We start from the raw sequence: 12,932 nt of genomic DNA, 5'->3' as shown, positions 1-12,932 counted from the left end.
AAAGGCACATTAGACATTTTCTCTGCTTCTGTGCTGAAAGGTGTCTCCCTGTTGCAACTTAAACTAGATTGATTTACGATTGACTATCTGTGACTGCTCTTCTCTTAAATTCAGCTGTAAAAGCCCTTTTAAACCTGTCTAGCTATAATAAGTACATAGTAGGCCTAGCTACATAGATATACTGTGTGTCTGGAGAGACAAGTGGCTCTGAGACAAGGTTGCCAGGCTACAGGACAATACATAGTATTTTGAACTGTGCCATTAGACCTATACAATAATAGAGCAGGACATAGCATGGGCCTGCATAGGGTTTCAGACAGGTTAAAGATCATTTAGCCAGGCCTAGAAAAACTAGACCTAGCAAGTGTAGCGATAGCAGTAGGCTGGCTAAATGGTTTCGTAACAGGCTATAGTATCTGAAACGTGTGCTCTCCCCCCCCCTCTTTCTCTGGTCTGGCCTCAGGTCTGCCTCACAGGGCAAGCTGTGAAACCCAACCCACTGAACAACCCCCCCCCGTAATAGATAGTCCCCTCTACCCCCTCTCAAACCCACCCAGTACCCCGTCTAAGGACCCTGATAAGATACCCAGGCAGGCAGAGCACCTTCTCTATGAAACCAGAGCAGAGCAGAGCGTGATAGAACACTGTGACCAGTCTGGATACCGCCCCTTATGGCACAATTAACACACTGTTACCAGGGGCAACAACATACAGCAACTAATCCTTAAAGTGGTCAGTTAATGCTGAAAGCAACCCGAGTTGATACAGAGATCAAACGTATTTGAGAGCGTGTTATAATAATGGCCCCTGACCTAATCTGAACTCCTATAAAACATTACTGATGACCTGAAGGTTCTAGCCTGACAAAACAGCAGGAGCATTCATTAGTGTGAGGCTGTCTATTTTTGGTATTTTATTAGGATCCCCAGTTGCTGTTGCAAAAGCAGCAGCTACACTTCCTGGTGTCCACACAAAACATGACATAATACAGAACATTAATAGACAAGAACAGCTCAAAGACAGAACGAAAAAAAAAAGAAAAAAAAAATACATTTTTTAATTTTAAGGCACACATAGCTACATATTAATACACGCAAACTATCTAGGTGAAATAGAGGAGAGACGTTGTGCCGTGAGGTGTTGCTTCATCGGTTTTGTCTCTTTATAATAGTGAACGCTTCTTGATTTTGTTCTGGATTTGGGGACTGTCTGTATTTTAGGAGTTTGTTCTTTGTTCCAGCAACTTATTGGATGTCCATACGGTACTTTTGAAACTTGATACATTGATCAAACTGAAAGGAGACAGAGTGCATTATAAAAGCAAAGCTGATTTGAACTCACCCATGTCTGCTGAGGATGGCCTGAGCCTGCTGTTCGATGAACAGGTCCCTGGGGGAGATGCCGTAGGGCAGGGAGACTCGGCGGGCTGTTAGGGGGGAGCTGGGGACGGCATCCACGCTGTAAGACTCCCTGGATGAGGCCCTGGATGAAGGGGGGCTGAGATGCTGCTCCAGAGGGCTGGCCTTGGGAAGGGTCTGCTGGGGTTGGGTATGGAGGGTATCCTGTGGCCTACTACTGGCTCCTCTGGGCCCTCCTGCCATTGTCCTCTCCTGGGCCAGCCGATAGTTCTCCAGATTCATCATCCTCTCCGAGATAGTGCTGGCCCTCTCCAAGGTGGACGGAGGGGCATGGGTATGGGCAGAGCCGTGGCCTGGGGCAGGAGCTTGGTCAGCCTCAGCAGGGTGAGCCTGCATGAAGACCCGGCCCAGTCTGGAGCTGTAGGGAGCCCTGCGAGAACTCTCCCTCCCTCCTTCTCTTCCCTCCTCCACCTCCTCTCTATCTCTCCTACGCTCGGTGACTGCTGGGGCCCCTCTGTCGGAGACGTCAGACTCTCTACGGGAGCGCGAGTAACGGGGGGTGTAGTCCATGTTGATCTCCTGATCCAGGACGATGCCGTAACGCTCAGAGAGTTGGCGACGGCGCTCGGCTTTGTAGCGGGCAATCCGTTCAGCCTTGGAGCTGAGGCTGGCTGGGTCCACTGGGCCACCAGAGGGGGATAGGACAGGCTCTGTGTGGGGGTGGGCGGCTGGTCCAGGCTGGTCCCCCGGTCTGTCCCTGGACTGTCTGTCTGGGGAGGACACCTGCATCGGTGGGATCTCAATGTCTTCTCTGCTGTAACATTTCACTGTGGAACCAGAGGGAGAAAAACACACAGTAATGATGTGTCCCAAATGTCATATAGTGCCCAAGTTATGACCAGAGCTGTATCAAATTCAAATCTGGACCTCGAAGCCAGTTCCACTGCGTTTTTTTTTTTACATTGTTCCCCTCTAAATCAGGGACTGATTTAGACCTGGGACACCAGGTGGGTGCAATTAATTATCAGGTAGAACAGAACCAGCAGGCTCCCGACCAGGCTCCGGGTAAGAGTTGGATACCCGTGATATAGGGAATAGGGTGGCATTTGGAACACACCCTAAATCATATGAACACAACAATGTCTCAAACATGGCACGACACGATGAGTTGGCAAGAGAGCAGAAACAGGTTGTCACCCAAACGTGGTCAGCATACATACCCGTGATTTGCTCACAGGGGTCTGAGGCCCGGGTGTATCGTGGCAGGTCCTCCTCCAGGATACGGTTGACCACCAGGCCGACACAGCTGGGCGTCAGGGCAGGAGGAACCTCACTCTCGATACCCTCCAGACGCCTGGCTATCCTCTCCTTCCTGCTTCATACCAGACAGGTGGATACAGAGATTACTGTGTTATCACATACTGAAACAGTTTGCTTATTTATTTAACCTTTATTTTCGCAGGGAGACCCATTGAGACCAAGGTCTATTTTCCAAAGGAGCCATGCATCTCAACAATTGCACAATGAAGGTAGCATAGGAGAGTAGGAAATACACTAACAAACAAATAAACACAATTCATGAAAAACAACCACATTCCTCTAAAGAAAATCCCAGTTGATAGATTCCCAGATTCAAAAAGGAATAAACAGGACATCCAGAAATCTTTCAAATCAGAATATCTGGAAAACTTGGGAATTTTGGGAAAGTTAACGAAATTGTCACCCTACTGTAGTATCAACATGAAACGGTCTGAGGTAACTAGGACAGTGGATGAGAACTGAAAGGATGCATGAAAACGGTCTGAGGTAACTAGGACAGTGGATGAGAACTGAAAGGATGCATGAAAACGGTCTGAGGTAACTAGGACAGTGGATGAGAACTGAAAGGATGTATGGAAACGAAGGGACAGAGGGAGGGTTGTCATTGTCAAGGGTTCCGAATCGACAAAATGGAAACATACCTGTTCATTTCCAAATCAATAGAGACAACACTTTCAAAATGTTTCTTTAATTCTGAAACTGGGAAAGAAAAAGAAAGAGACAAATTACAAAACATGATGAATGACAGTAACATGTTTGTCTATTATTCCTATTTTAAAGTATGAATCCCAAATAGCACCCTATTCCCTATATAGTGCACCACTTTGGGACCAGAGCCCTATAGGTCCTGTTCAGAAGTAGTGCCAAGGGAATAAGGTGCCATTAGGATGCAGTCGGTGTTCGGGATGCAACTCACCTTTGGGAAGGACTGCCAGAAGACTGGCATCGATGTCAGTAGCACTCCTTACCAGCGCAGTCCTGTCCCTGAATGAAAAGTAGTTCTGAAAGCTGAACGTTCAGATGAACACAGCATCATATTATGAGACTTGCTATTCAAGATGTACAGTGCCTTCAGAAAGTATTCAAACCCCTTGGATTTTTCTACATTTTGTTACGTTACAGCCTTATTCTAAAATGGATTAAATCGTTTTTTCCCTCTCCAATCTACACATAAATCCCCATAATGACAAAGCAAAAACAGGTTTTTAGAAATGTTTGCTAATTTATTAAAAAATAAAAACTGAAATATCACAAGTATTCAGACCCTTTCCTCAGTACTTTGTTGAAGCACCTTTGGCAGCGATTACAGCATCGAGTCTTCTTGGGTATGACGCTATAAGCTTGGCACACCTGTATCTGGGGAGTTTGTCCCATTCTTCTCTGCACATCCTCTCAAGCTCTGTCAGGTTGGATAGGGAGCATTTCTAAAAAGGACATTCAGAGACTTGTCCCGAAGCCACTGCATTTTTTTGGGCTGTGTGCTTATGATCATTGTCCTGTTGGTGAACCTTTGCCCCATTCTGAGGTCCTGAGTGCTCTGGAGCAGGTTTTCATCAACGATCTCTCTGTACTTTGCTCCATTCATCTTTACCTCGATCCTGACTAGTCTCCCAGTCCCTGCCGCTGAAAAACATCCCAAAGGCATGATGCTGCCGCCACCATGCTTCACCGTAGGGATCTTGACAGGCTTCCTCCAGACATGACGCTTGGCTTTCAGGCCAAGAATCTTGTTTCTCATGGTCTGAGAGTCCTTTAGGTGCCTTTTGGTATACTCCAAGTGGGCAGTCATGTGCCTTTTACTGAGGAGTGGCTTCCGTCTCGCCACTCTACCATAAAGGTCTGATTGGTGGAGTGCTGCAGAGATGGTTGTCCTTCTGGAAGGTTCGCCCATCTCCACAGAACTCTGTCAGAGTGACCATAAGGTTCTTGGTCACCTCCCTGACCAAGGCCCTTCTCCCCCGATTGCTCAGTTTGGCCAGGCGGCCAGCTCTAGGAAGAGTCTTGGTGGTTCCAAACTTCTTACATTTAAGAATGGAGGCCACTGTGTTCTTGGCGACCATGCTGCAGAAATGTTTTTGTACCCTTCCCCAGATCTGTGCCTCGACACAATCCTGTCTCGGTGCTCTACGGACAATTCCTTCAACCTCATGGCTTGGTTTTTTGCTCTGACATGCCCTGATCAACTGTTGACCTTTTGTAGACAGGTTTGTGCCTTTCCAAATCATGTCTAATCAATTGAATTTACCACAGGTAAATTTCTACAATCAAGTTGTAGAAATATCTCAAGGATGATCAATGGAAACAGGATGCTCCTGAGCTCAATTTTAAGTCTCATAGCAAAGTGTCTGAATACTAATGTAAATAAGGTATTTCACTTTTTTTTGTTTATGTTCTCTTTGTCATTATGGGGTAGTGTGTAGATTGAGGAATTGTTTTTATTGAATCCATTTTAGAATAAAAGTAAAATTAAAGTAACAAAATGTGGAAAAAGTCAACTGGTCTGAATACATTCTGAAGGCACTGTATATACATGTACGATGTATTCCAGTGTTTAGTAAGGACCAACACAAATCACAGTGTTTAGTAAGGTACCAACACAAACATACAGGATACATCTCACATAATGGACATCAAATTACTCTAAAGTCATATATGCCTATTTCCTGTTTCTGTCGTGTGAGGCAGCTTGATATACAAGTACGCCTCTTGGACAGCACGCTAGCCTATCGCAGGACGCTAGCCTATCACAGGGCCACAATCTATCTTCTTAATGCGGAGGGTTACATTTTTTGACTCTTTGGTACAACTCAAAATGAGATGGAATGTCCAACCTTCCAATCTCAGGACTGACACCTACCACAAGGCCACTGAGTTGGTGACGGTAATAAACCATTTGAATGTTGTTAAGGAAACATCATGTCTACTACTATTACTATATTCACTGCCTTTAAAAAAGGATCTCTGCAGTTGCTACATACATTTTTGGACTCATAAATTAATGATATACTGTATACTCATGGATTCTCAAAGAATATAACTTACATGTGCTTAGTTCAACTGCCGTACCCCATCAGAGTAAAATATGTTGTTTTACTCCAATGTTTGCAAACAACCACAATGTAAACACGTGAGCCTTAAAACATGGTCATAACTATAAATTGTAATATCATGGATGGTTAGTCTTTGCGTCCATAGCTCTGTCTATACATTTGAGAGTGGTTACATTTCTCCAGACCCACCCCGTAGCTTTATACCGAAACAGTAGTGGGACAACCGCTTTGTTACTGTTTCAACTGCAAATTGTCCCTTTAAGGGAACAAACATCTCGGCAGTCCCCATGGTCAGTGCAGGTCATGTTGTACTATGTTGAGCCATCCACTTCCGTGAGGAGGGAGGGATCTAGCTAAGAATGAGGCTAACAAGACCTGGCACAGGTTAACCCCTAACCCCAACATGACCCACCTCCAGGAAACCATCAGGATCATGTCTTAGTGGCTTTATAGAGGGGGATCGAAAGGATACATACCCAGGCAAATATCTTCTAAACATCTCTGCTGTCACAATGAAACACCGACTCTGACCCTCTTACTTGTCAATCAAAATATGTTACAATGGTCCAGTGCGAAACAGTACAACTCTATGGCACATTACTGAATGATCACATGACTAGCTTTGAATGGATTAAGGATGGAAATGAAGCTAGCTAATACTTTTCAGACTGGACTAGTTGAAAACATGCCAAACTAGCCCGCCAACATGTTTATATATATATATATATATATATTTATATATCTCATGTTATCTTTAGGCACAGATGTTGGACACTTAGCTGGTATAATTCAAACCGGGGTTAGTAGAAATTTCCCGGCTACTAGTGCAGATGGCTATTGCCCAAAATTCATCCCATACAGCCAAGGAGCTTCAGTTACAGGAGTATGTTAAATTCCATCAGGATAGAAAGAGACTACTGAATATGGCAAACAAAGCAATCCTAAGAGGAATTACTGTTCCTCTGTTCTTCCATTTGAACAAAGCATCTTAGAATAAGCTGCTCCAAGCATGTCCAGCTTTTAATGCTTACTAGGCAAGACAGACAAGTCTTAAAGCAGTCTGAAGAACCTACCATTATCCTTATCTACCCCCTTTTCCTGACGACATGGCAGATACATAGTCGCGTCTCAAATGGCACCCTATTCCCTACAGTGCACAACTTCTTACCAGGGCCCAGACGGCTGTATTTTCATTTTTACAGTTTTGAAAAGTACAGACTCTGAGCTTAAAACATACACTGCTTTGAAAGTTGATAAACATGAGTAGAGCATGACATATGAGAAGTGCACACAAAATGGTTTCCCCCCACCTTAGAGCTTCAGTTGGCAGTGAGGTTGAAGTGCAGAGTTTGACTGGAGCTTCAGTTCCAAAGCCTGGAGAGAAACAGAGAGGAAAAGTCCATACTATCAAGAATGTGCCATTGATAATGGACAAAACAAAATGGAATCCACCATGTTTAAAAATGATGAATTCTCCCACTGCAATCTGATCCTCATAATCTAAAAATGGAAACATTTAGGGAAATACACACTTTAGATAACCAGCACTAGACTCAAGCCTAAATAAGGCATTCACTCCTGAAATCAACAATAACCCTGGGAAAAGAAGAGGGAAATGGTTGTCTTTTCAACTGAGTCTAATAGCATTAGTCAAGAGCTGTGAAAGTAAAGCTACACTACATGTCCAAAAGTAATTAGTGATTTTGGATATTTCAGCGACGCACATTGCTGACAGGTGTATAAAATCAAACACACAGCCATGTAATCTCCATAGACAAACATTGGCAGTAGAATGGAAGAGAAATGAAGAGCTCAGTGACTTTCAACGTGGCACCCTCATAAGATGCCACCTATCCAACAAGTCAGTCATTTCTACCCTGCTAGAGCTGCCCCGGTCAACTGTAAGTGCTGTTATTGTGAAGTGGAAACGTCTAGTAGCAAGGGAAAGTGATAGGCTACACAAGCTCACAGAACGGGACCGCCGAGTTCCAAACTGCCACTGGAAGTAACGTCAGCACAATAACTGTTCGTCGGGAGCTTCATGAACTGGGTTTCCATGGCCGAGCAGCCTCACACAAGCCTAAGATTACCATGTGCAATGCCAAGAGTCGGCTGGAGTGGTGTAAAGCTTGTGCCATTGGACCCTGGAGCAGTGGAAACGCGTTCTCTGGAGTGATAAATCATGCTTCACCATCTGGCAGTCCGACTGCGGAATCTGGGTTTGGCAGATGCCAGGAGAACGCTACCTGCCCGAATGCATAGTGCCAACTGTAAGGTTTGGTGGAGGAGGAATAATGGTCTGTTTTTCATGGTTCGGGCTAGGCCCCTTAGTTCCAGTGAAAGGAAATCTTAACACTATGGCATACAATGACACTGTCGATGATTCAACTTTGTTGAAGGCCCTTCCCTGTTTCAGCATGACAATACCCCCGTGCACAAAGTGAGGTCCATACAGAAATGGTTTGTCGAGATCGGTGTGGAAGAACTTTACTGGCCTGCACACAGCCCTGACCTCAACCCCATCGAACACCGACTACGAGCCAGGCCTATTCGCCTAATTTTTATTTTAACTAGGCAAGTCAGTTAAGAACAAATTCTTATTTACAATGATGGCCTACCCCGGCCAAACCCTAACCCGGATGACGCTGGGCCAATTGTGGGCTGCCCTATGGGACTCACAATCATGGCCGGTTGTGATACAGCCTGGAATCGAACCAGGGTCTGTAGTGATGCCTCTAGCACTGAGATGCAGTGCCTTAGACCGCTGCGCCACTCGGGAGCCCACATCAGTACCGGACCTCACTAATGCTCGTGGCTGAATAGAAGCAAGTCACCGCAGCAATGTTCCAACATCTAGTGGAGCCTTCCCAGAAGAGTGGAGGCTGTTATTGCAGCAAAGGGGGGACCAAGTCCATATTAATGCCCATGATTTTTGGAATGAGATGTTCAACGAGCAGGTGCCATGTAGTGTAATCCGCGGGAAAGGAACACGGTCTTTCTCTCCAACCAAGGTGCATTCATTAAATAAGCATTTTTATCAACTACCAAAATAAAGCTAGTCCAAAAAGGTGAAACCGGACCCATCGAGTTCTGGCTAAATAGGTACACCATAGCATAGTTGACAGTCCCTCTACTCCAGGCAGGCAGCAATATAACCCTGTGGTGAAGTTTCTCCCCAGTATAGGAGCAGGTCAAGTTACTGGGCAAGGCTCCTCTACCCCAGAATACACCTGTGCTCCCTGGTTATTTTGGCCCCAAAAGCCAATGGATGACAACAAAGAGGGGTGGCCCAGCCAGGAGGGACGGTGGGAGTGTTGGTAGTTGTAGGTTATTTAGCCTTTATTTAACCAGGTAAGTCATTGAGAACACATTCTCATTTACAATAAAGACTAGACCAAGACAGAGCAATGAACTGTGCAGCAAAGCAGTGTGTGTGTGTGTGTAGGTGTTGTCATAGATGGTGGAGTGATTAGAGTTGGCCTGAGAGTGTTAGTCAGGTCGTCTTCAGTCCAAGGCAGACGTTTTTAAAATCGCAGTATTGAATCATTTCTGGTTAACAATTAAGTACCTTACTGTGATTTTTTTCAATAAAAATGGTCAAAAATAGCTTCTTAGTAAAGATCTATTTCTCAAACAAGCATTTTGCTCGGACTGTCTGGGAGTGGTCTGAGTGGGGAGGGGAAAAGTTAAAACTAGCTGTGGCTTTTGCCAACCTTGGCAGAGAGGCCATTTTGCCAACCTTGGCAGAGAAGTTAGTTAATTCTGTTTCTTATTGGTTTATTAACTGATTTACTGCCTAGTGATAACATCCATCCCACCAAAACAGCTTTTTTCAAACAGCTCTTACACTAAAAGGGCATTGTTATCATTCTCACAATTTCAGTGTTATTCCAACCAAATAAATTAGGAACACCTGCTCTTTCCATGACAGACTGACCAGGTGAATCCAGGTGAAAGCTATGATTCTTTATTGATGTCACTTGTTAAATCCACGTCAATCAGTGTTGATGAAGGGGAGGAGACAGGTTAAAGAAGGATTTTTAAGCCTTGAGACAATTGAGACATGGAAATCATGTTTTTGACTGCACTGGGCCTTTAAGAAGAGACATGTCAGTCACCCCACATCATGGCAATGTCTGGTTGCTTCGTGGGCAGCCGAGTGAAAAGAACATGCCCACGACAAGCTCAGGAGACCAACGGTCAAAAGTGAGCTCAGTGAATAAAGGGATTTTCTATAAACGCACAGAGGAAAAGATGAGTGAAAAATAGACCATGTTAAAATGGTGCTTGTCTTGTCCACACGCAGGCAGGTATCACAGGAGCCAAGAGAGACTAGAGAGTGTGTCATCTTCAGCAAAGATCATGCTAACCACCCTCTCTGTCATCCTCCATAGTCTTATCTAGAGCCGTTCGTATTAGGCTTCTCCGATTAGGAGTGCTGATCCAGGATCAGGGACCCCCCGTCAATGTAATCTTACTCAATTTGATCTAAAAAGGCCAAACTGATCCTATATCAGAACTCCTACTCTGAGATGCTTAAAACAGATGTAGGATCTTAATTTGATCACTCTTTTGATGCTGAGACAGTCTATGTATTCAAGGTTTAGAAAGGCTTCTAAAGTTTGTAATTTCCACACAAAAAAGTCAGACTTGATTTTCCCCATCAACAAAATGTATCAACCCCTACAAAAAATGTCCATTAATTATAATCCACATAACTCACATTTCCTGCTGCAGCAAACTGGCTCAAATTAAAATCTTACTCTATACATACAGTACAGCCTTTGAAGTGTGTGGAGGAGAGGAGTGTAAAGATTTGCTGCAATACAATGATTCATGGACAACAAAGGATAAAGCACCTGATTAATATCAGGACAATTTGAATCAGGTGACAAGTAACAAAGAAACAGCAACTCAAAGTCCACAGATGGACATCTGAGTGATTATTAACACACACAGTCGACACAGTAAAAGCCAGTCCCCTCCTTAAGAGAGCACGCCCTTGGAATCTCACCTCTGCACAACACAAGAATAATTCCTTACTATGAATGGACAATAAGTGCTAACAGTATTGCTAACAGTACTGCTAACACCCCCCCCCCCCCCCCCCCCCCCACCCCCACCTCCTCCTCCTCCTTACCTTGCCCATCGAAACCGTATTTGACATGGCTGAGATAATTAGTGATCCATGGGTTCCGGAACATACTTGTAGGGAGGCTGAAGACAGACGGAACACACACAGATGACAGGCCCCCTGTCCCGGGTGACAGCAGCTAACAGCAGCTAACGAAGCTCAGAGACAGTCACAGCAGCAGTGATACAGACAGACAATCAAATACAGCCAGGCAACAGCACAGAGTGGATCTCCAGCTCAGACCACGCAGCAGTCTGACACAGACACTGTCTGTGAGTGAGCGCAACCAGGGAGCTCAATGTAGACAGAGAATAGAGAGAGAGAATAGAGGGAGAGACCGATGGAGAGACAGATGAGAGAAAGAGAGAGAGCGATAGAGACAGGAGAGAGAGCGGCTCTGTAGGCAGGGTGCTAAACCTTCTCAGAGCCCATAATCAGATTACAGGCAGAAATTAGCCCTGATGATAAAAACGTTGAAAAGGGATTGGAGGAAGGCGCCAGGAGGACTGATGAGAGAGGTGCATCCATAGGGCTCTGGTCAAAAGTAGTGCACTATATAGGGAATAGGGTGGGATTTGGGATGTAGGACAGAGGTGTATACTACAGCCAAATTGCAGCACTATTCTGAAATAACTTTAAAAATGTTTGAAAGATACACTTGCAATGGGCATGGTCTTATTGACTCAACAACCAAAAACACTAACTACATGATCACTAGTTTTAACCTGAGCCCTATGAGTCTACTATATACACTACATGACCAGAAGTATGTGGACACCTGCTCGTCCAACATCTCATTCCAAAAACATGGGCATTTAATATGGAGTTGGTTCTCCCTTTGCTGCTATAACAGCCTCCACTCTTCTGGGAAGGCTTTCCACTAGATGTTGGAACATTGCTGCGGGGACTTGCTTCCATTCAGCCACAAGCATTAGTGAGGTCGGGCACTGATGTTGGGCGATTAGGCCTGGCTCGCAGTCGGTGTTCTAATTCATTCCAAAGGTGTTTGATGGGGTTGAGGTCAGGGCTCTGTGCAGGCCAGTAAAGTTATTCCATACCAATCACAACAAACCATTTCTGTATGGACCTCACTTTGTGCACGGGGGCATTGTCATGCTGAAAGAGGAAAGGACCTTCCCCAAACTGTTGCTACAAAGTTGGAAGCACCGAATCATCTAGAATGTCATTGTATGCTGTAGCGCTAAGATTTCCCTTCACTGGAACTAAGGGGCCTGAACCATGAAAAACAGCCACAGCTCATTATTCCTCATCCACCAAACTTTGCAGTTGGCATTATGCATTCAAGCAGGTAGTGTTCTCCTGGCATCTGCCAAACCCAGATTCCGCAATCGGACTGCCAGATGGTGAAGCATGATTCATCACTCCAGAGAAAGCGTTTCCACTGCTCCAGAGTCCAATGGCAGCGACCTTTACACCACTCCAGCAGACGCTTGGCATTGCACATGGTGATCTTAGGCTTGTGTGAGGCTGCTCGGCCATGGAAACCCATTTCATGAAGCTCCCAAACTAACAGTTATCGTGCTGACGTTGCTTCCAGAGGCAGTTTGGAACTCAGTAGAGAGTGTTACAACCGAGGACAGACTATTTTTACATGCTATGCACTTCAGCACTCGGTGGTCCCGTTCTGTGAGCTTGTGTGGCCTACCACTTCGAGGCTGTGCCGTTGTTGCTCCTAGATGTTTCCACTTCACAACAACAGCTCTTACAGTTGACGGGGGGGGCAGCTAGAACAGGGCAGAAATGTGATCAACTGACTTGTTGGAAAGGTGGCATCCTATGACCTCTTCAGTACGGGCCATTCTGCTGCCAAAGTTTGTCTATAGGGATTGAATGGCTGTGTGCTCAATTGTATACAGTTATACACCGTCAGCAACGGCTGTGGCTGAAATAGCCAAATCCACTAATTTGAAGGGGTGTCCACATACACTATATATACAAAAGTATCTAAGTTTAGCTTTCTTAAATTAGGCAGAAAATCAATAGTTATTTCTGGGTTTTTTTTTATCAAAGACAGGTGGCTAACTCATTGAACCTGCTTTGTGACCAACC

General features: G+C 45.0%; 1 protein-coding gene across 2 annotated transcripts in view; it reads right to left on the bottom strand.

The window, feature by feature from the left end:
• The window catches only part of LOC129813621 (supervillin-like), a 77,254-nt gene extending 65,972 nt beyond the window's left edge, over window positions 1-11,282 (bottom strand). Inside the window, exons 1-6 of one of the 2 annotated variants that reach the window (XM_055865968.1) lie at window positions 10,869-11,282; window positions 7,039-7,102; window positions 3,595-3,686; window positions 3,320-3,377; window positions 2,579-2,730; window positions 1,342-2,185 (exon numbers count right to left, since the gene is read on the bottom strand). In XM_055865968.1, coding sequence (XP_055721943.1) covers window positions 1,342-2,185; window positions 2,579-2,730; window positions 3,320-3,377; window positions 3,595-3,686; window positions 7,039-7,102; window positions 10,869-10,932 — 1,274 coding nt within the window. In that variant the 5' untranslated portion in view covers window positions 10,933-11,282. Of the gene's footprint in view, window positions 1-1,341; window positions 2,186-2,578; window positions 2,734-3,319; window positions 3,378-3,594; window positions 3,687-7,038; window positions 7,103-10,868 lie in introns of both variants that reach the window. The other variant, XM_055865967.1, reaches the window with a different exon arrangement.
• Between the last annotated feature and the right edge of the window lie 1,650 nt (window positions 11,283-12,932).

Source organism: Salvelinus fontinalis, chromosome 17, assembly GCF_029448725.1.
Source record: "Salvelinus fontinalis isolate EN_2023a chromosome 17, ASM2944872v1, whole genome shotgun sequence".
Classification (NCBI taxonomy): domain Eukaryota; kingdom Metazoa; phylum Chordata; class Actinopteri; order Salmoniformes; family Salmonidae; genus Salvelinus; species Salvelinus fontinalis.
The sequence above is the reverse complement of the archived record's forward strand: the minus strand, read 5'-3'. Positions and strand labels throughout refer to the sequence as shown.